The sequence below is a fragment of the Sinohyriopsis cumingii genome, chromosome 16, assembly GCF_028554795.1.
Source record: "Sinohyriopsis cumingii isolate HCF-2022 chromosome 16, ASM2855479v2, whole genome shotgun sequence".
Taxonomy (NCBI): Eukaryota; Metazoa; Mollusca; class Bivalvia; order Unionida; family Unionidae; genus Sinohyriopsis; species Sinohyriopsis cumingii.
Window position 1 is genome coordinate 57375037 of NC_142976.1, and position 25052 is coordinate 57400088.

General features: G+C 35.0%; 1 protein-coding gene across 2 annotated transcripts; it reads left to right on the top strand.

The window, feature by feature from the left end:
- Window positions 1–590: 590 nt before the first annotated feature.
- On the top strand, window positions 591–24122 carry LOC149780479 (uncharacterized). Of its 2 annotated transcripts, none has more exons than XM_089937440.1 (7): window positions 591–722; window positions 15108–15404; window positions 17450–17530; window positions 17988–18110; window positions 18690–18811; window positions 20518–20710; window positions 22790–24122. In XM_089937440.1, exons 2-7 carry the CDS (start codon window positions 15132–15134, stop codon window positions 23654–23656), a joined length of 1659 nt encoding a protein of 552 aa, XP_089793566.1. In that variant the 5' UTR covers window positions 591–722; window positions 15108–15131; the 3' UTR covers window positions 23657–24122. The 2 variants fall into 2 exon arrangements, with proteins under 2 accessions (XP_089793566.1, XP_089793567.1); XM_089937441.1 differs by lacking the exon at window positions 591–722 and adding an exon at window positions 12644–12776.
- Window positions 24123–25052: the final 930 nt, after the last annotated feature.

Sequence of the window (25052 nt, forward strand, 5' to 3'; positions counted from 1 at the left end):
CTCTATGAGACTTCCTCTTGAAACGTAGTCGACGTTATGTCTGGTTGAAATCCCCTCCTTGTGGAGGGCTTATTTCGACATTTGGAACCTTCTAAATTTTGTAGGGTTCACCCTCCCTGCTGCTGTTACTTTTAAATTCTAAAACAAACAAACACATTTACATGTTACCGGGTGGGATATGATTCTATATGTCTATGGCATGATGCCCCAGTACTAGACATCACTAAAAACTGCCACACTGCAGATATCGTAATGATATCACTAACCTCTTACAGCTACTTTTAAATTCTAAAACAAACAAACACATTTACATGTGCACAATCAATTACCTTATATATATATATATATATATATATATATATATATATATATATATATATATATATATATACTATACCAAGTACCCACAGACAGGTGTTTGAAACGATATATTTGAACAGAACGACCTGAACTCAAGAGAAGGTGCTTTCGATTTGTTTAGTACGCTGACATAATATGTTCCTATGTATCTAACAAGGCTGTATTGACACGTTAGTAAGTGTATTACTGCCTACACTTATCGGTTTCTGCATACATGTTTTAACTTGCAACAAAGTCTTCCCAGTTTTCGGAAAATGGGACGTAATTCATTTTCTGAAAATGCTGTGTTGTTAATATGTAGTTCAAAATAGCCGTGAACCATTTATAAGGCACATTACTCTGTATTACGATTTGTGAACAAGGTAAGGTTGATTTAGATTTGCTAATTTTGAAACAATATTTCTGTTTTTATATCTCTTTTTAAATCTTATAAAAATATAAACATAAAAACACGCACTTGTATGTAAACTGAAATACATTTGTACAGATATTTATGTAAATATTATTTCAAACAAGATACTTTGTTCTCTTACTTTTAGCCGGTGTGCTTGTATCATAATCCACACACTTGATATAAGATGCTGCCCGTTCGGATGTCCATGCGAGCATCTATTTTATGCACCGTTTAAAATAAGATTTTAAAAACTTGAAAGCATGTGCAGTAATTGAAGGATTGAAGGTGTTATGTAGCTGTCTTTAACGGTTATAGGATTTTGACCCACCGCCTACCCCCATTGGCGGGGGGATGGGGGAACTTTTCATCATTTATAAGCTGTATGCCAATTTAGTGAGTATCGATCGTAGCGCAACTGCTTCTAAATGGTTGAAGACAAATACCTGATTGTTGCGCAACTCCTCCTACATGGATAAGAGAGAGAGAGAGAGACTTGATTGTCAAGCAACTTCTATGTGGCTGTTGTACATGAAAATCAAACGAATCCCTGAGCTGTTGGTTTTATAATCATTAAAATAGGCATGCGTAGTCATTAGCCCAGGTGTCAACATATATCAAACGAGGTCTTTAAAGAAACCCTTAGTTTAAGTCTAGGGTTATTAAATGCCAGACCCCTGAGTAATCATTATTATCGATATATATTCACTTACTTGAAATGAGAAGACTCATTCAGATATGTAAGTTATATTTACCACAAGGTCTGTACTAATACCCCGGGAATCTGAGCCCTATGTACACAAATGGGGAACGTTTGAGATTCATATATATATATATATATATATATATATATATATATATATATATATATATATATATATATATATAATTACGAATCTTATACTAAGCGGAAGGAAAAACAAACACCAACAAGTTTTGTACAATTAACAAATTTTGTATTTTCCCTAGAATACAAAGTGAAAAGAACTTACAGTATTGCAAATTAAATCCGAAATAGTCCAAAAAGTCATAATGAATGCTATATGTGTATTGTCGCGCTAGTTCAGTATCGGTAATATTGAACGATTCCGACAATGTAAAGTTAACGGGGGAAAAAATGAGCATATAATAGTACCTGATACTGAACTCGCGCGACAATACACATATAGCATTCACGTGCATAAAGGAACTACTTTCTATTTTAAACAAACAATGGACGCAGACGCCAGCACTTTTGATTTTGTACACAAATCATGTACACTCGCATAAGAGGCTCTTTACGTTGTGGTTGTTTAAATTTGTTTCTGAATGAACTAAAACAAATGTTTCGTGAACTACCATATGCCACTTACCAGCCGCTTTGTCACATTCCGCGTTGATACAATGTTACGGATTTAGGCTAGCTACATTATATAACACTGGTCAACAGTGAAATCATTACTGACTTGAAAAGGCCCTAATCTGTAGTATTTTGGTGTGCCGAACACGAATATAACCGTGAAAAATTTGTATTGGCTCTCGTTTTGAAGATATTCATATACCTCATTTTCTATGTTTCACTGTGTAAATTTCTCCAGTAGGACTGCAGCAACATCCGGAATAATGATGTAACATTGCATAATACCATCATGCTCACATCATCCACAGTTGATTGCATCATTTTCTGATGCAATGCAATACTAATGCCATGCGGCTGCTGAAGTAAGTTGACGTCAGCAGTGTACTATACATGTGTAGGCCTATTATACTAATGCCAGGCGGCTGCTGAAGCTGACGTAAGCAGTGTACTATATAAAGCCCAATCAGATAGGTTCAGCATTTAAAATATTTTAGACGTTGTGCGAGACAGTTCAAGCTACTGTTACATAAAACTTATTATTTTATCCATTTACGTACAATAAAGAACAGTAATGCCTCGAAAGTGTGTTAATACCGCGGACAATTTTTGCTATATTTGTGGGGAAGTGACATTTGCCAACCAGAAGAAAAGTATCAATTCTCAAGTGAAGAAGGCATATCATCTTTACTTCGGATGCAAGGTTGGTGACCAAGACAAGCCTTGGGCTCCGCATATATGCTGTGCTACATGTACAACACAGCTTTCACAGTGGTTGAATTGCAAAAGGTCATCAATGCCGTTTGCAGTCCCAATGGTGTGGAGAGAGCCAAGCAACCACCTAAATGACTGTTACTTCTGCTTGGTTCCTCCTCTTTCCGGCGGAATAACGAAGCGAAAGAAGTCGAGAATAGTCTACCCAAACATTCCGTCTGCATTGAGACCAGTTCCACATGGTGAGGGACTTCCTATTCCAGAACCTCCAGCAGAATATTCTCTTGATTCATCTGACGAAGACAAAGGTGAGTCGACCTGTTCTTCTCCTGGTCCATCAGCATGCAGTGATCCAGATTTTCACTGTGGTGCATCATCAACCCCACACAGAATAACACAGGAAGAACTAAATGACCTGATTCGTGATTTGGACTTATCAAAGAACAAGGCAGAATTGCTAGGATCAAGACTCCAACAATGGAATCTTCTAGAAGAAGATGTCACAATTACTGCATATCGAAAGCGCCACCAGCAATTGGAGCCTTTCTTCAGAAAGGAAAGTAATCTGATATTCTGTTCCGATATTGAGGGCCTCATGAATGCTTTAAAAATCACTCATGACCCACAAGAATGGAGACTATTTGTGGACTCTTCGAAACTGAGTCTCAAGGCTGTGCTTTTGCACAATGGAAACATTCTTCCATCTATTCCAGTAGCGTATGCTGTCCACATGAAAGAGACATACGATAACTTAAGGCAGCTACTGAATTCCATTGAGTATAACAAGTACAGCTGGCACCTCTGTGGTGATTTGAAGGTAGTTGCCCTTTTAATGGGACTGCAGCAAGGATATACAAAATACATGTGTTTCTTATGCGAGTGGGATAGCCGAGCAAGGGAAATGCGCTACATGAGGAAGGAATGGACTCACAGGCAGAATGTAGCCATTGGAGAGAAGAATATCCAACACCCAGCTCTGGTTGAGGCTCAGAAAATCTTGCTACCACCCCTTCACATCAAACTAGGTTTGATGAAGAACTTCGTGAAAGCCATTGACCGGACTTTGCCAGCATTCCGATACCTGCATGAAAAATTTCCTCGACTCAGCGAAGCAAAGATTAAAGAGGGAGTTTTTGTGGGTCCTCAGATTCGAGAGCTTTTCAAAGATGACCGGTTCAACAACTTGCTGGAAGGTGACGCGAAACAAGCATGGAATGCTTTTCGCCTAGTTTCTACAAACTTCCTCGGAAATGTTAGGGCAGAAAACTATAAGGAACTAGTAGAAGACATGTTGATGAAGTATAAGAAACTTGGCTGCAATATGTCTCTAAAGATTCACTTCCTTCATTCCCATTTGGATTTCTTTCCTAGCAACTGTGGTATTGTTACTGATGAACACGGCGAACGTTTTCATCAAGATATCGCAACAATGGAACAAAGATACCAGGGAAAATGGTCCACTACAATGCTGGCTGACTACTGCTGGACACTCCTCAGAGATGCTCCCGAACAGCTGTACAAGAGACAGGCGAAGAAATCTAAGATGTAGTCAATGACTTGATTTTTTATAGGTAGGCTATTACAGTTGACCTTTTACTATTGGAATGCATTTCGTTATGTAAACATTAATTTCTTGCAGATTACAAAAAAACTAGAGCCAATTTTGCAATTTGACTGTCATATTCGTGTTCAGCACATAAAAATTGATAAGAATTGACTAATTTTATTTCAGTAACATGACTTTTGTAAAAATTTGTTGTCCAGTGTAACAGACGTAAGATAATGTCCTTACAAATAACATACAAGTGACAAGTCATATAATCTCTTCTTTAGCTGGTGATAAGAATAGCAAAATAAAATATACTTACAATTTTACATCCTGAATTTCCTCAATATGTATTTTCTTAATTCTGCAAATCCGAATCAAATGAGTCATGTCATAGGTTTTCAATCTGGATTACACATTTCGAAATTCTGCTGAAATTTCGATGATAAGTGCAACTGCATCCTCCTTACTACACTCAAAGTGAAATAAGCATTAAATTCCATAGCGTCTTTTTGATAATTGCAATTGAAAGACTTCATATTTTCCCCACATTATGATTTCAAACATTCAATGACAGAAACAGAAACACATTTGCAGATGTCAACACGCTTCTCCCTAGCTTATTAAATCTCATGTATTTCATGTGGACTCGTCACATACAAATCCAGTCAATAATCATGAAATTTCCTAGAATCGAAAAAAATACCAAAATCTATTCATTCCAGATCAAATGGAAGAGTTGTTGCAATGGACATTCATTCACAATATGACTCCAAATTTCAATTTTAACTAGACACTCCATTTTCTTTCGAAAGTTATGTCGAGCGCGCGACTAAGTTCAAATTTATCTGGGCGGAGTTATGTGCGCAGTAATAATGTTGATTTGTGTAATGATGAATATGCGCTTGTGTATTTAGTTTGGAATACGGCATACATTCATTTACGTTGTTTCTTGTAGTGTATTGTGTTTATATAATTAAACCTTAGGTAGAATAAAAAAATGAGCATATAATAAAAAGGTTACTGCCTTTGTATATCAACTCTTTTTGTTGGAAGAATATACTGCACTCCCAAGGTCGTGCAGTATTCCATCCCAAAACTCGTTCATATTTTCCCATACAAATGCAGTAACCTATAATTATCAAACCCTCTCCTTGACATAGGTCACAATTAGCGTTTTCTGAAAATACTATGGCTACTAAAGGAAATTTTCCAAAATAGAACATTCGGGGTTGTCAATAAACAAAGTCTGCCGCTAAAATTGCAATAAAGAATGTGATTAACATCAGGTACAACATATTTTATCCACGGAGAATACCAGTATTCTAGTCCCAGACCCAAATAAACATATTTACTTTTATTGATAATGATCTTAATATTTAACCTACACTCATAGTAAACTATTAACTATGTATTATTTTTGTACAAGCATAACAATTACTGGTAAGGTACAACATGAAGTTAATTTTGGACAAGGCCAAGTCCAAAACTACAGTTATACATACGATATAATCATGAAGAGAAAACTATCACAAACTATATATATATATATATATATATATATATATATATATATATATATATATATATATATATATATATATATATATATATATATATACGAATTGAATATTACGCACAATGGGATTCCAAAGTTTCCTGCAGATCATTCGTATCAACCAATTTAAAGTTATATAATGCTGTTTGTATAATGGTTCTTTCTGAGACTGGTAAGGAAGGTTGTTGCTAGGCTTAGTGGAATCATACCAAATATTACATCTCCAAGCAGAGATGGCGCAAATTGCACTAAAATTAATTTAGTATTGACCAACTATTAAATATAATTTTACCAACTGATTTACAATCATCTTCACAATAATCATATGCCAAATTAGGAACCTTACCCTCACAACATTTGTAATAGAAGATTTCCCAGAATACACATTTTTATCTACAATTGGTTATACCCTTTTCACTGTGTAATTACTAAGACACGTGTCTTCCTTTCGTACAGCTTTAACAATTCAGCAAAAATGTTACCTTGATGTTTCCTTAGCGCCGAGTCAAGGCTCACCTGCTGCTGTGCAGATTGCGGTGCATCTGTTCGTGGTGTTGGGGATTCTGATGATAAATCATGCCAGGTTTCATGGCACCATTCACGCATCGATAAAACTCATGAATCCATGCATACATTTTCATCGTCTGCTGGAACTATAGGAGCCGTAAGATACATCATCTGATGACAAATATTTGTAGCTGTCAGCGCAAAGTGAAATCATTATTTCATGATCTACCTGAACTGTCTCCAACAAACCTGACTGCAGATTTGAACTACTTGATTGCATGTTTGGGGACTATGTATATATTCTTCCAGGTATCTGAAAGGAATGCAACTCCAGATTTGGACAATAATGCTTGTATATAAGCTGTATCACATGAAGCTGTTGATGACGATGACATATTTTCTCATGGATTAAGTGACGCTGATGAAAGTGATGCATTATCTAATTCATGGGGAGATTGTTTATCTAATTCATGGGGAGATTGTTTATCTAATTCATGGGGAGACTGTTTATCTAATTCACGGGGAGATTTTTTATCTTATTCACGGGGAGATTGTTTATCTAATTCATGGGGAGAATGTTTATCTAATTCATGGGGAGACTGTTTATCTAATTCACGGGGAGACTGTTTATCTAATTCACGGGGAGACATTTTATCTTATTCACGGGGAGATTGTTTATCTAATTCATGGGGAGACTGTTTATCTAATTCTTGTGGAGATTGTTTAGAGTGATCAGTTAGCCAAGACAAAATGGAATCAGGAAGGCATTCCTCAAGTACACCAGAATCTATACATGCTGAAAGTAGAGATGTTTTCCACCTTATTTAGGGGAAGGCAGCTCTAACAATGCTGACACATCTTTTGCCGTTGGTCTTGCACACAAAGCTGCACATCTAAATCCATGGATAGATTTCCCCAAACAATTGGTTAATCCAGGCAAATTCTCACATTGAAGACTTTTATCACATGCATCTGGACCGATTATGTCCGTGTACAGACGCAGCATCTAAGTATTTTCATTTTTAGACTTCTGCAGACAACTTCCGCTGTCCATGTATTATGCTGGAAATCGTTTAAATCTAATTGAAATTCCGATTAATAACCTTTTTTGGACACAACCACAGATTATAAGGCTCTTTCCGTACTTCAGAATGTCTTCTGCTTTCCAATATTTACTTATTTTCACTTTTCTATTTTACTTTTAATTTGTAGCAATTTTTGTGCAGAAATTAAAATCGCACCAGCCAATTGACTTCCCTCTCATTTTTAGAAGCATTTGTTCTTCTTTGACGAGACTTCTCATCATCTACATCAGTCATCATGTTTATTATATTTGTTTTCTAGCTTTCTACGGAGTTTCAGCAACAATGAGTTTTCTTACTATATTTAAGTTTTTTGCCAAAGAATTCCAGGCAAAATCGTCTGATGGATTAGACATTATCAAGCTTTGGATATTAAGTTTTGCCTAATTGTTTGGTATTGCAGACAATGTCTGGAAGTCAATCTAAAACAAAAAGCTGCAGTAAATAATTATAGTAATAAAAATTTGTGATATACACATGTAGATAAGATAGAATGGGAACGTTACATAATTCACTCACTTTGGGCACCACAGTATGTTCCTTTGATTTCCATCTAAGTTCTATGCCCCCGCTATATCTTCATGTAGATGGAAGGACTGATCAGAAGAGTTGCCAGTTTGTATGAATCTTTCCAGCGAATTTTCTGATGGATAACATATTTCACATGTTAGCGAGAGAGAGAGAGAGAGAGAGAGAGAGAGAGAGAGAGAGAGAGGATCATATAAGAAAAGTTTAAAGGTTTTGTTCCAAGAGAAATCGATTTAAAGTTGTGTGCACATTTAATGACTGGTTTTTGAGAGCATGTTTGCATAGTGTTAACAGACAACGAGGAATAGATGGGTGAATAGTAGCTGGAACAGTTCACCTGTGCTAAAAATGTGGAGTCAATATATACTTGATATAAGTTATACTTTGGCTTGTTTTTCTATTGTTTTGATTACTTTCTTAAAACAAAATAATACTTTACGTACTAGAATAATAACAACCTTAACGTGGCAAACTAAGCATGACTACGTGGAATGAATAAATCATATAGTTTTTTTCTGACTATTTCATAGGTCCGTAGTCCTATTCTCGGATCCTACGACTTAAAAATACAATATTTCCTCCTTTTCTTTGAAACTTGACAACCACAAAATAAAATTTGAAATTATGAATAAATTGAAATAAACCCCACTAAATTTTCAAGATAGCGTTGTCTGTCAAACTTCTCCAAAATGTTTCTTACGATACCTGTACTAAATTTAAACTTGGTAATAAATTTGCGTCTACAGTATTCAACTGCTCTTAAAACTGTATTGTGCTCAGATTATTATGGTCATGAAAATGTTTAAGGACGGACGGATGACATACAAAATAAAAAAAGCATCAATCCAGACAATGAACACATAGAGCTACTACAGAAGATTTGCCCCATATATGTATACATATATTTAGATGATTCTCTTAACTTGGTCACTTCCAGAAAAAATAATCATTGATAACATCAAATTTCTCGAATCTAGCATACCTTCTGCTCTTGGGTTTTCTCTATCAAATGTTGTTGACGTCAGTCACCTTTTCTTCATGAAGTCAAGTTCTTTACCATTTCCATTGTCTTCTTTCCATCGTGCCCTGTCAGCTATGGAATAAAAATATTTCTTATAGACAGTATTGTGAATAATGCATGAATTATTATGTGACATATTGTGAAAATGTAAGGAAAATTAATATCACAGTTTCCACTTTAATTATCACATCTTTGTTAGCACAACTGCTGTCTCCCCCGTCCTGGTGCCAAAATGCACTGTATGTTTTCAGTATAATCACTATTTGTTATAGTTTAATGTGTTAACTTTGCCGCCACATCTGTCTCAGGCTGCGGTTACCTTGATACTTGACCCCTGAACCACATACAAATGTGTTCGTCAATATATTTGGCAATGCAACCCAGGTGTTGAATTTCCTTGGTACGACTAACCTGACTCTTGTAATCAGTGATACAATCCCATCATAACCATCGGGTATCAGAGCGAAAGTGACTCCTATATATTATATTGTCCTCAAAATTAATGTCTCAAGCCACATTTACAGTTGACCCAAAACCTTTATTTTGAAAAAAAAAAAAGCTGATTTAATTGAATACAATACTAACTGATGTACAAGTATAATTCACAATCCCTTATTACTTCTCTGGGTCGTGTGTACATCAGTACATGGATAACTGATGAATGGACAGAGTAATTCTAAACCAAAGAATGAATTTCTAAGTGGGGTTAAATGGGTTATGTGTTAATTAAAAACTGTTGTTGATGTTGTTTTTCTTATAATTCTGATTATTATTAATGGCTATTTTCGTATAAAAGTCTGAGTTGTGATATATGCCCAAAATCTCTGGAAAATTGTAGCTACTTTAATCACTGATATTATCGAGTCCGATCTCCTGCCATGCTTTTAATGTAAACTACAAATATAAGCTGGTATGGATGATCAGTCTGTGGCTCAGTTATAATACTTTATTGTGCTTGTCAGACAACTGGGTACAGCTCATTAAAGGAATCTAATCTGAGGCATACACTTTGATTCAGTCTCTGAAGATTTATTGATTATTTCATGGTTGGTATACAGTTTGTCATATCCTTGATATATATATATATATATATATATATATATATATATATATATATATATATATATATATATATATATATACAACTAATACCATCATACAGGTTAGATAAATTTTAATTCGTACTCTAGGGAGATTCGAAACCAGGTCCGCGGGTAAACGGCACCCATCGCCTTGCCTGCACACACGAGCCCATATTCCCTCACGACTAAGCTCACATCATCGAAAAACAATGTTACTCAATCGGTGTTATATGCACTCGTGTGTAGCAGACACTCGCATGACGACTTAGTAATTAATTCTCATGTATCTACACAGTCATTCCGGATTCATATGAACAGTGGCGTCACTCGGGTTGGTGTCACCCAGTGCGGTAGCTCATGGTGTCACAACCATGGTCCTCCTTCCGCAACAGACCATACAGAATCCTTAGTAATGTCATTTTAGTGTCACCCCCTCTGATGGTGTCACCCGGTGCAGTCCGCACCCCCCGCATCCCCCTAGCGACGCCACTGCTGTGCCTGCTAGTCATGTATTTAACTATGATCGGTTATCCGCTTATGAAATCCGACTAGACCGAGCAGTGTGTGCTCTGTAAAATTTGCAATTTTTCATTTTGGTGTCACCGTCAACCGGTGCGGTCCTCACCCCCCTAGCGACGCCACTGCATATGAAAGAAATCAAGGTATATATAATTAATTATAGAGAATTATAAATCTACACCAGACAGAACGGAAAGTGATATTCCTGGATTCCTATAGAAGAATGCTTGATAATAGTAGGCAGAAATAATATTTTAATACAAATACTATTATCATACACGTTAGAGAAATTTTCGTTCGTACTCTATGGAGATTCGAACTGGTTTATAATTCTCTCTCTCACTTACTGGATATATACTGGATCCCTTTTTCAAAGATAGCAACCATTAAACTGCCCCTCTTAGTTTATCCACTTCCCAAGACTTTTCTCTTAGTAATCATTTTTAAATAATTTCAGATGATTTCCTTCTTTCAGCATAAGTCTGGTGGTAACTTATGTTTATGTTCACTTTCACAGTTGTACAGCTTTTGTACGAGTTAAATTATAATTTTGATCCAAAGATCTGGTTTCAAAATGTCCTTGCCCTGTGCATCAGGGGGTCTAATATATATGATGTCAGCTGTTCATATTAATTATATTTTGTTATCTTTTCTAGTATGCATGAATTTACATTGTGATTCAAACATACGTTGTCATCGTGCCACCCTAGGCAGAGTTGTTGTAGATTCCGCGCCATTAGATGCTTTTCTGTGCCTTTTGCCATCTGGTGCACAGTCCGAGGTTTAACTCTTCAACCATTCGGAACCAACAATTCGTTGGAATTGTTATTAGGCGCTTCCACTACCACGCCTCTACTAATTGCCGAAAACGGCTGCAAGACCTGATGGTATCTGTAACCTACGATTGCTCCGGTTGCTCCGTTCGGTCCCTGATCTATGATTTCGTGATATGTTGTGTGCGCATGACACATAGTCAAAACTGGTCAAAGGCATTAAGTTTCTTAGCCATCGCCACAAGAAGCGTCTTTGTATCTGCACCACAGAGCAGATCAGGTAGAAAGGACGTGTTAAACAGCTGAATCTCTACAACAAGACTGATCTTAGAGCATTAGACTTACAAACCATTATCACATGTACGTTAAAAGTTGATAGATAACACTAACAGTAATGTGGTATTTAGACAAAGTGGTAACTATTTCTTAGTTACATTGCAACTGTCGTGGTGTATATTACGACCTAAAATATCAGCACAAGATCCTTTTTGTTTGCATATTTGTATGGTCTAGATGACAGCAATGTAGACTGGGCGAAGATGAGATGAACTCTCTTGCGTAATATAATGAATGAATTTATTATAGGATTAAGGACTTTATGTTAACTTTGTGAGTGATTAGGTAAAATTTACACATCGATAAATACCCAGCCATGATCATTTAATCCTTATAATTCCAATTTCGTCCTTTCTTCGTCAAATCGGGGCCCCGAGTGGTCTAAAGTGCTCTTCGTTACGAGCCATTGCCATCTCACCTCTGTCTGCGTGGGTTCGAGTCTCGGATTCAGCCAATGTGGGTATGTGAGAAAGCTTGCCAGTAGCTTCTCGTGGGTTGGTGGTTCTTCCCGGCGTTTTCCCGGGTTCTTCATCCTCCATTAATACTGGCCGCCATACATAGCATATCGTGTGCTGAAAAATCGCGTTAAACCCCACAACAACAACAACAACAATCTTCGTCAAATCAACTTATTCCATCAACAATGCATTCCAGTTTAAGTAGTGCGTACTTTCCTTTAATTCGCCGCTTCACATCGCCCCATAATACATAACCTGTACAGAATCACACGGATTTTTGTGACCACTGTCAAAGTTACGTTTATTCAGAAACTTCATACTTTACATCTTAGGCAATGGCTACTGATGGTTTCAACACATTTAGTTCATTTACAACATTCTTGTTCAATTTTAGTCAGTCCCATCTGCTACGTCAGATGACCATGACCTTATATAATAACAGCTGATACGGAACAAACAAATGTGCTAGATTAAATTTCCAATCAAACCTTAAATCATAATGGATTTTATCAATGAACAACATGGGAATATGAACAAGATGATGCTATCCCTTACTAACATAAAGGTAACAGTTAAATAAATTGTATACAGAAATAACATGTTATATCGTTCTCAACAGCGTTCATACTTGTGAAGACCCGTTCAGTGATCTAATGTCAAATGAAATGTGACTAGTCACATTTACGTTTATTCGGCAACTTCATAATTTACATCTTAGGCAATGGCTACACGTGGTGTCAGCACATTTCTTTTCATATAAAAAATAACATTCTTTTTTTGTTATAGGATGTCCTATACAGGAAAATCATTCTATATCTTTTTCATCAGCGTTAATACTTAACAAGACCCTTTCAGTTATCTAATATGAAATTAAATGTGCAGTTGTTAAATGTAGAGTTTCTCGCAAAACCGGCCATTTATTTTATTTGGTTGCATAGTTGAGTGCCGGAAGAAATTAATGACTACACATCCAAAATAATTTAAATTAGCAAAACAATCACCTTTATGGATTATTATATACATTTTTCAATGGTGTTAAGTCACATTGGTGGAGATGGTAGTTTTACCATTTAAAAACTTTATTCAGTCTTTGAATAATGGTCTCATAAATATTTGTTTTTATTTTTGTGTAAGTGGTCATATTCACCAACAACCAACATCCACACACGTTTCACGTTTTTTAAATAAGCAAACAAAATTAAAATTAAAAAGTAAAAGAAAATTACCATTGAAAATGCCAATACCCCATTTTGTTTTTCGTTTAGCAGCCTCTAGGTACTGATTTATTTCAATAGGTTTTAATTCCTCCTCAGATAATTAATCGAATCTTGGTTTATATCCCTCAGCGGCCATAAAATTGACTGGCCCAGTTCCTGCGCTATTATTGTTGTTGTTTTGTATGGCTAGGGTGACTGAGGTCATGGGGTACTGTGTGAGGGAATTTATCAATCTCTGTTGTTCTGTTTCATTTTCAGCGTTTGTAATATCCATAACATTATAGTCAAATCCATTTTCATCTGCTTCAATCGCTGCTATTATTTCTTTTAACTTCTTGTCATCTAATTGTTCAAAAAACTCCGCAGAAAATTGCATTGAAAAATTACCGTAATCGGCCATTTTGCGCGACTATGTAGCAGACGAACGCCAAATTATGAACAATGCGTTTCAATCAAAGAATATTTGAAGAAGTATAAAAAGGGCATACTTTCTATTTATTTGCTGATTAAAAAATTTAAAAGATGAAACAATCGTTTCACAATGACGTGTCTGCAATGTTTCTTTATATTACAAATAGTATAAAAACCGAAAGTAGTCCCAGAATTTATCGATGTATAAACAAATCCAGATAGGTATCACGTGACCATTTACAGCTAATCGTATTGCGGAAAATCCGTTTCATTTATAAAAATTGGAATTATTATTCATTACATCAACTTCATCGCATCGCAAGAATGATATTATATTACTTTGATTGTAAATGCATGACATAAAATGTTTTCGGCATTTGTTCTTGTTTATATTTTATGTTCTACAAAGACAAAACTTCACTCACGGAGCGAAATATCCTTTGGTTGGGTTATGAATTCATCCTTTTACTTATAAACGACTATTTAAAAGAAGGTAGTTTCACCTTTTTTTATCACTTACCCAGAGGGCTGTTTCTTTCATTCAACATTATGTAGCCCTTGCCTGATACAATTTACTCCGCATTTTGCGTAATTATCGGACCATTATTTTCGATATTTTTTCATTCATTATTATCTACCAGAACCAGTATAGACCCTTTCGAGTAAGGTCACCAACATGAGATTTTCTGCCCCTTCATGGCCGAGAACAAGGCAATTTCTCCTTATAAGGCTAGAAAATGTTGACATTTTCAACAAGGCACAATTGTTACAAATTATGACAGTACGCCTTTTGTATTTTTTCTTGTTATGTATAATTTGTAATGGATTTTCAAAATTCTAGAAAACTTGTTTAGTTTGAAATTTTACCTCATTTATCTCCATTGAATATTAAGTTATCTTCTCCGGTTCGTATCCTGGGTATGGTGGTATGTTACTATGATTGAATCTTGTTTTATCACTGTCAAAAGTCTACAGGTCTGAACCAGATGTCCTTTCTAGTTCTGTCAAACTGTATACATTTTAGCCTTGAAGATTTGTCGGCGATTTGGTGAACCCTGCAGCACACTTTCAATATCATCATTATCCATGTGAAATCTAGGTTACAACTGCATACACAAGGTCCCGATGCAAATAAGCTTTCTACAGTGGCAAAACATCACCCTATTACTGTAGTAAATACTGTTTTGGAAACACAAATAATATAAACTGTTGGTAACGCATTGTTATTATTATTATAATTATTATATTTCGAACACATTTCATTTAAGGTTTGAAGCATTGAAAAGTATATCATGGCATTGAAACCAGAAGTCCAAGTGTTGTCGCCATTTCAAAAAGAAGACTGTAAATTAGTAGTAAGTGCATTGCAACAGGAAAAGTATATTGCTATGGATTGTGAGGGCGTCCATCTTAGCAGCACAGGGCCGCTTACGCTCATGCAGATCGGTACGGTGAAGGGAAATGTATACCTATTTGATGTCATGAAGAATGAAAAGGAACAGGACAAAAGTTTCTTCAAGGACACGGGACTGGACAATATCCTGACATCATCCCAGATAGTGAAGGTAGTTGATAAAATAAAATTGAGTTGAAATATATATATTGCAGTCGTGGAAAGACATTGTTCCGTGTATGCAAAAGTACAGTTCCCGTTAGCAACAGAACTCTAGACACATTTATATTTGATTTGTTTATTCAGTTCGTGAGTGGCATCCCTCATAAAGACACTTCTTTAAAGTTGCCGAAACTTTGTAGTTATATTCTGTTTTGCTTTCCTAAATACGTCCATAACATTTAAGTTCCTTTAACTCGACAAATCAGATTGCTTCATGACAATATGGCAACCTATATCTATAAGATAACAACTTATAACGGGAAATATATCTCTAAAATTATAAAATCTTTTAATGTTTTCATTTTTTCTTGTTACACCATATTGTACTCAAGATTTCATGGAGAATATCTTCTTATTTAGGGCAAAGACAAACATGCTATGTTTGTGATAAAGGCAATTGTTACCCGATCGTTTCGTTTGGAAAATGTTTTTGCAATAATATAATTCAGTGTAGTATTTTATCCTGATTACCGTATTAATACACCTAAGAGTTTAAACTGTGTAACAAGACAAGGTAAAACCCAACAAACACAATCAAACTATACATTTATTTCCCTAAAATATAAAATAAAAGAAATGAAAGAATTAAAAATAACTTAGAGTGTATGAATTCCTAGAATATTATCCTAAATGTACTAATAATTTCACATGAATCTGGAGGCTATCCAAAGGTATTCCGAATGACGATTTTAATACGCTGATGTACTAGCACTACTAAAGAATCACCGTTCTAATATCTAAATCTGTTACTTCGAGGTCATCCAGTGAAAGTTAAATTTCACCAAAGTCCTTGGATGTTTCATACAGTCCAATGGAATTATTTAGAAATACGTGTCCTTGAATAATTTCATGATAGTTCAACAAGGTAATATTTGTTTGGAATAAAATGTTTTTCCTCTCTGCAGTTTCAAAGAATAACTTATAAATAAATCAAATTTCTTCTCTAACTCTTACAGAACTCGAATATACTGAAGAATGGTTAACGTGGTGCCTTGATTCTCTTATATAGTCACCGTAACAAATCTGAATCACTAGAAACGATTCCCGAGCATTTCAATAATTTTTCCTTGCGAAATGTCTTGATCGTCCACAATTATTATTATTATTATTATTATTTTTTATCATTATTATTATTATTATTATTATTATTATTATCCAATTGGCGGCTAGGGCAATCGTGACATATTCCACAGTACAAATTTTATCCCCACGCTATGTCGACAAGATCACCATTCAGATAATGCGTGGCGTATATGACCGAATTAGGTTTTGAGTAGAATTTTCAACGCGTATTATGCATGTACATTACACACGCGACGTGACCTCACCTTTAAAGTACGTTCTATAGTGCTAGAATTACCAATCCTAATATTGTCATTAACTCATATGACTTGAATAAAAACTACATTATAAATGAATATACGATACATATATCCGCAACAATATGTTCAGTTAGATAGCATGTCAATGATTTGCATTAATTGGAAAAAAGATAAGAAAGAAAATGGAAAACAACAAATACATATGATGTGAATGGATTACCAATGATCCGCATCCTTTACGTCTGAATCACATGATAGATAGATAGATAGGAAAGAGAAAGTTTTATTTGCAAACATTATTCGGCGGGTAAACTTAATGATACTGCACAAACCACGTTACAAGAACTGAATGAGATTTCCCTGTTCTTTACATTATTATCAGGCTAGGTCACAAGATTCAACTGCCTCAAAGATAGCGTAACATCGATTGCCGCTGGGGAAAATGTTAACAAAACAAAAATGTTTATCCAATTTGCAAAAGAAACTCTCTTCAACGGCTTATGCGGAGGACGCTAAATGTTAACTTCATTCCATTGACAGCATTTATCACAGAAGCGATTGACATTTTCGGTTTGTTTTTCAGTAGTGATCAGGAGTGCATCATGAAAAACGTACGGAAGGGATTTGGTTGTACAGACTTTATTGTTTCTTTTTCATGTTACTGATACTCTAGGTGGTCCACTCCTGTTCTAACGACAGTGCGGCCTTATTCCACCAGTTTGGCATCAAGCTTCACAATGTCTTTGATACACAGGTAAATAAATACGTCTTGAAAAACAGCACAAAACATTTCGCGTGAAGACTAATATTAACGTACTAGAATAGAATAATTATTTTTGGAACGATGGACACTACGTCTATAAATTTTATTTCATAACGTAAAATAAATTTGGAAGCAAAATGTAAAATATTAAATCAATATGGTTATTATTACCTTTGACTTTGAATATAATTATTTCAGCAATTTATATGCATTCAAATTTGGCATTGATTTTAATGTATTTGGGGTAGGTATATAGTTATGTATGTTTGCTTCCAGGGGAGTCTTTGCATTACGAATACCATAACGTCTTATAATTCTGTTGAAAATTATGAATATACGTAACAAGTTCTCCTCTCATAGAATCAATTATATTTTGAAGCCCAACATGTGAAAAGATAAATTGAGCTAAATATTAGCGTGGTTGTCATATCTAATATTTCTTTCAAAGGTAGCACACCTTGTGATTGAGGAACACAAAGGACGCAAACTTCCTTATCGGCTGAAGCTTGCAGAACTTTGTCGGACCTATTCGGACACAGCGCAGGTGTATGAAGGGAAAGACGAAGTCCAGGTTTTTCAAACATTGCATTCATTATCTCTCTTTTTAAAAAAATCTTAGGGAAATATTTTATTAGCTTGGCAAGTTCAGCATATTTTGGGGGGAGAAAACTATGACTGCTGTATCAATACGACTTGTTGATTGAAAAAAAAATCATGGAATATAACTTCCTTATCTTCATGAGACAGATGCACATGCAACAACGGAAAGGAATTAATATTAATAATGCATGTCGCTGCAATGTCTTTGTTATAATACCAGAAGTTTACATCAAAACATGGAGCAGTTGATATGATTAGATAGTCAATATGTTCTTAAATAACAGCCGTGCCAAAGAAAGTCATAATTGTGCTTCTATTTTCAAAATACTCTTGAAACACAAGAAACCTCAGTTATAATTAAATTATTGCACTATTGGAAAATCGTGAAAGCCAATCAAAATACGTTGTAGGAAGAACTACTACCTTTTTTGTGGCATGATAGGTTAATTCAGAGTTTCCATTTCTTATATAAAATACTTGAAACACTATCATATATATGTAAATGTACATAGAATCTATCATGATATATGTCACATTTTCTGAATGTCAGATTGAGTGGACAAAGAGGGAAAATGACTACTGGGCGAAACGACCTTTGACAAAAGAAATGATTGATTATGCGAGTGGTGACGTCACTGCTCTCATTCCAGAAGTCTACGAGAAACAGAAAGGGTACGGAGGAGGGGACCGTTACAACTTAAAACATTAAAACGGCATATATATATATATATATATATATATATATATATATATATATATATATATATATATATATATATATATATATATATATAATTGTGCTTCACCGTTTAATTTAATATTAATTTTCTATAGCATAGGTTAGCATGATCCATTATTAACATCGCAAACTTGACAGGATTATTTAGTGATATCGACAAAAACTCACATACTTATATTGTTATAGTGTGGTATCATGCATGTAAGGCAAAAGTATAAATAAAAATGTTAACACTTTTACATAATCATGCCACCACATCGCAATCAGCAACGCATCTGGTCAAGATCAGAAAGTCATGGTGATCCCGTATTGCACAGAAACATGTCATTATTACAAAAGTATCTAAAGTTTCCATTTCTCGCAGATAAATATTCCTGCCAATCGTTAAACATGCACCCTACACAGTTTTCCACCAGTTCTCATACAATAAGCCAACTCGATCTTCTTAATGACACGGGGAAATTATAAAAATCAGAGCTTGAATTTAGAAGGAATTTCTACTGTCAATCAAAAGTGACCTTGCTTCAAGAAAGAATGTTTTGTGATTATTTAATAGAAAATTTCAAGCTCAAGGAGAATTGTTTCATGATCTCTATACTTTTCCGTCATGATCACTATTTTGAACATTATAGATACAGAAAATCACACTATCATTAAATGGCACAATTTGACTAATGAATATGATGTTGTATAGATCCTAGCTAAAGCGTTGAAAGTCGTTTATTGGTAGGGAACAATTATCCGTTAATTATGGCTAAAACGGATTTATATTTTTGCTGATATTTTCAAGCAAACAGACTTTTGTGTCACTCAGTCATTTGGCGGAGATCTCACAAAGCCGTACAAGAGTTTATATATATATATATATATATATATATATATATATATATATATATATATATATATATATATATATATATATATATATATAGGGACATATCGAAATGCAATAAAAAAACGACGTATAAACAACCAGACTATGTACGAGAATTCAGACATTTCTTCTGACGTTATCTGTTATTCAGACGTTATCTGTGTATGTACAGTCGGCAGCGTTCTGCCGTGCATTTTCGTCACCCCTGGGCTCCATCTCTTAAACAATCTTCACATAAAACATACAGTTTTCTCCAGGTGATAATTTACCACCAGCTTTACTTTGCATTGGCCGTGGTTTTATTCTTCCTAAGGGAGGTAATCTCCACTGTGAGGAGTATGTTGAAACATCATTGCCACTGCTAGTTGATTCCTGCAATTTTCGTACAGAAACACCTGATTTTGTTTTATCTCATTTTAGAAAGAACGAAATATAGAAATTTTAGGATTGAGCTAATAGTTTTGTCACTGTAATTGTTTACGTAATATTTTTCAGCAGAACAATTCCACGCCAAAAAGACTTTAATGACAGTTCAGAGCGAGGCTGACCCCGGGGTGAAACAGCCTAATTTTGTTGCAGCAATTGCGTACTTTATAATGTCAAACGGGAACTGTTAGGACTAGTTCCGTAATGATTGTCTGGAGCTTCCTGGGCTTTTCTGAATTAGTAGCAATATATATTTGGTGTCTTGGATTTACTGACGACTGTTACCAATAATATTGCAAAGTCCGGGTATTTACAAACAAAAAACAATTGTCCTTTCAGATACCTTGCTGAAAATGGTCAGATGGATAAATTCGAAGAGCTGGTGAAAGAGGAGATTGAGTTTTGCATCGATCCTGCCATGAAAGAGAGACGCAAACTTAGACACAGCAAGGCCCTTGAACTTGTTTTAAACCACATGAGTGCAGTTTACAAACCGGGGACGGAATATGCAGCAATAACAGATGAAGATGAGGTTACTTGATCTTTTATCTTTCCAAAATAATAAACTTTATTGCTTTGCCTCATAGATAAACTTTTATCCGCAAAATTGCAAGATTAATATGAATAAAATTTATATATAAAAAATAGCAATTGATCTGGTTCCAATGAAAAAAAAGGCAAAACCAAAATGACTATAGTGTGCTCATACCATCCCATTCATTTGTACCCCCTTATTGATTTTAAAAACAAATGTCCACAAGAATATAAAAATGCACAAGATTTAGTTATTCATTCATTGATTTATAAGTTCTAACCTAATTGTTGCAAGAGGGACCAAACAATGTAAACTGGTTGGCATTTTGAATCATACGGGAGTTTCTTTAGCAACACGGTCCCCATATTTGCTTAGACCATTCTATGCTTTCAAGCAATAGATGTGATGTAGTTCGCCTTCTTTGACAATCTCAATAATTCTGTAAATTTTGGATGCACATCTCTTTGGACATATGCATTCGAAAATTCTTCCTATTTATTTATTCAATTTGTTTCAGCATATTAAAACTAGAGAGTGGAAATATTGGACACAGACGACATAATTATTTACTGAAATAGACTATTCTAGAAACAAATGAACAGTTCTTGACATCGGGAGCTTCCGTTTGTTTTGAAACGCCAATAATAATAGGAACCCCTTGGTGACAATCAGGTTAGAAATTATAAATCAATGATTGAAATGATTAATTTTGTGCATTTTTCATATCCTTGATGCTTTTTTGTTTCAAAATTGGTAGGGCGTACAAAGAAACGGGAGGGTGTGCGAATACCTGAGAGTTGTTAGGGTGTGCGAATACCTTAGAGTTGATAGTGTAACACCTATATCTCACTGCCTATATTACGGTGACCAGAAAGTGCAACAATTTCTGAAAATGCATATGCACACAAACATGCCTACAAAATTTTTATTTGTTTATTTCAAATGCTAGCAAATTTTTCACTAAGAAGGTCTAAGTCCAAATGTTCAAAACGATGTAAAAGAAATTATGGCTTGAGATTATAATTAGATCATTTACATTTAAATACCTATAAGTGTACCAAATTGTATTTGTCCTCCGCGAGTGTTTATTTTTGCCTAATCTTTATATTATGGTTTTTGTAATAAAAAGTCGAAGACACGAAACTTTTTTGAATTTTTTTATATTAAAGAACATGTAAATATTTTAAAATGTGATATATCTGACCCGGTCATCCACACACACACACACACACATATATATATATTTGCAAAATTTCATTTGTTTACGTTGAGTAGTTTTTAGCAACAAGTTAATTGGGACGGTCATAACTAAATCAAGCTGTCTCCGCTGTAAACAGTGACGGCGTAAGAATATTAAATTACAATGGCACACTACAGACGTTATCTTGCAAAAGTGAAAACCTTGAACGTTGATTTTGCATGATATTTATTATCGGCAACTCTTCAAGTTGCTGCCTCATCCAAAACGGGTTTTCTATTTAAAGCTTGTAAAATTCCAAAGTTATTTCTCCCAGTCCCACGCCAGTATCACAGTCCCATTAATTAGTTTGGTCTTGTTTGTTTAAATATTTTCAATTTTACTTTTGTTAAATACTTGCGTATAACGCCCATCCAACTGTGAACAGATTATATTTATATTTGCCGGTGCTGATTGAGGTCTAATGTTGTTTGTTATACTGACGATGTCTAGCAAGCTATGTAGTCACTAATGCACTATGCGGCAGAAAAATAACAGAAACACTGTTCTCAGATGATCGGGCTGATCTGCAAACTCCTTGGTATTTCTGTTACTAAGCGATCTAGGTGTGGACTTAGGTACACGTGCGAATATTGCACAGAAATTATTATAGAACACAAAAAACAAAATTGATTTTTATGAATAGCTATTCTATTTAAAATCATATTGAATCATCAAATGTCAGCCCAGTAGTCAGGTTATGTGTATCTCAGTTAAGGGCCTTTAAATCTCTTCCTAACTTTCATAACACCAAGGCAAAACCAATCGATAGTTGGTCAAACAAATAGGATTCATCATTGTTGCAGAAACGTTTTATATAATATATCTTCTCTTTTCAGATAAAGGCACTAAAAGACATTAGTGTCAAAGAAATCTCAGCATACGACAAGGTGATACAGAACCTTAAGCAAGGATACGTAAGATCCTTTCTGAGTAAACTTGAAGAAGACCTAAAAAGTCCGGACACATTTATCTCAACTCGGAGCCTTGACTATGAACTGTATGATATAGAAAACAACGGGCCAGAGGATATTAGAATAGACGCTAGCAGGCTGAGGAAACAGGTCTGTGACGTTATCACAAAGGACATTCAGAGAAAGTACACATCGGAGACCCCAGTGGAAAAAATATCAGAACCTGATATACAAGCATTGAAGTACCTCAGACCTATTACAGAGGATGGACTTGCATCTTTCCATCCAACTGTCCTGGCTTTGCACTGGAAGGTTGAACAAAATGATATCGATGTCGCAGCAGTGAATTTGAAGGCAGACACAAACTACGATGTATTGTTTGTACCCAAACTCAGATTTTATAGCTTCAATCCCCATGTTCCTGTGATGGTCAAGAGAAAAGCCAAAGATTTGCTGGAGAAAGTAGAGGCAGCAACACTTGTTAATATCCCACGGAAATACACTTCGGAGTCTCCAATAGAGCAACTGTCCGAAACGGAAAAGGCAGTCCTGCGAGGACTTCGTACCTCGTCCGGGTCATTTCACCCCGTCGTTGTATCCTTGCACTGGAAAATCACCTATGATGGTCTTAGCAGAGATTTGGAGATGTACAGAGAAGGAAAATTGCGCATGAATAAGGGGTTAGAAGGGAAGATAGTCTTTTGTGCCAATAATTATAGTGTGCCCGCAAATGTAAAGCGAAAAGCTAACGAATTTTTGCAGTACCTACCCGACAGAAGACGGAGGCGTTAGTGGATTTGATTTTCAGACGACTCCAGTTAGAATCTGTACTACCAGAGAAACCCCGTAGAAAATGCTGCGATGTACCAGATAAAGAAAGTTACTAATGTATTATAAGATGAAGAAGGAAAGCGGATAAGAGACTGAGTAATAATTGCTATTTTTATTTTATACTCTATTTTTGGGTGAGTGGGTAAAGGTATACTCTATGTGTTTCCGGTTAAATTAAGATTTTAAAAAAATCAAATTGTATTATACAGATTTCCTTGTTTTCAAGCCGAACAAATGTTTTTTTTTATATACTGATAAAAACCTCTGATCTTACTAAAAATAAAGGGAATACAATTCCTATTGAGAAAAAATAAATAAAAAAACGAAAAAAACTAACAAACGATTTTTCATATGTGGAGACACGATTTTATTGACCAGTTGTGATGAAAGTGTCAAATGCTTATAATAAATACTGCTTTAATTATAATTGTAGAGTTCCCTCTAGGTATCACATGATAATGGACTTTTCAAACAATATGTTATCGGACAGATTACATAAATCCGTGATTAATGTAAACACACACACACACACACACACACACACACACACACACACACACACTTTAGCACAATGCTGGTGATATAGTGCCAAGTAAATTTAAACATCTTTAAAAGAGCAAAGTACCCAAAATCAAAGTTGATTACAAAATATAAATACATCCAAGACTTTCTCAGGTTGAGTTTCATCACGTGACGTATCCCATGCTAAGACGAGTTGCTCCGTGAGTCGCTTCTACGACATGCAAGAGGAAGTATCGGTTTATTTTACAACCCTGACTACACCGTAGTTACTGACTTGTTCATTGGATCTGCTTATTAAACTTGGCGACACATGTGAGAATACGGTGCATTTGTCCGAAGTGTTCCATATATGCAAATACGTGATTCAGGTATAAATGATTCATTACCTGGAGGAACTTGGCTTCTCAGATGTAAACTTGTTTACTGCTTCATTTTTTTTCTTCTCCAAACACATCTTAATCCATAATCGTATTACAATCGATATTTACGTATCAAAACACATAATCGTATTACAATTGATATTTACGTCTCAAAACACATACTATTTATGTGAGGAGATTTAAAAAATATAATCAATGTACGTGCTTTTTTATTTTTAAAAAAGACACTGATGGTTATGACGATGATCAAAATTACAATGAAATGTATTCGTTTCTTGTTGATAAATACAGGTAAAGTACGTGCTGCCTTGTTTTATCCGATGTCAGGATTTAATGCATGAAGCAATTTGTATATTTTCAAGTTTTCAACATAATTTACATCAATGGTCATTCAACGGAATATCGAAATTTTCGTTTCGCATTAAAATATTTATCTACTTATATATGTTCAATAA

Bases quoted from the DNA above. Each gene is read 5' to 3' on its own strand.
- LOC149780479 (XM_089937440.1), top strand. From the start codon at position 15,132: ATGGCATTGAAACCAGAAGTCCAAGTGTTGTCGCCATTTCAAAAAGAA. The intron at 17,531-17,987 runs GTAAATAAATAC...TTTCTTTCAAAG, and splicing joins ACAATGTCTTTGATACACAG to GTAGCACACCTTGTGATTGA. The intron at 18,812-20,517 runs GTACGGAGGAGG...TTGTCCTTTCAG, and splicing joins GTCTACGAGAAACAGAAAGG to ATACCTTGCTGAAAATGGTC.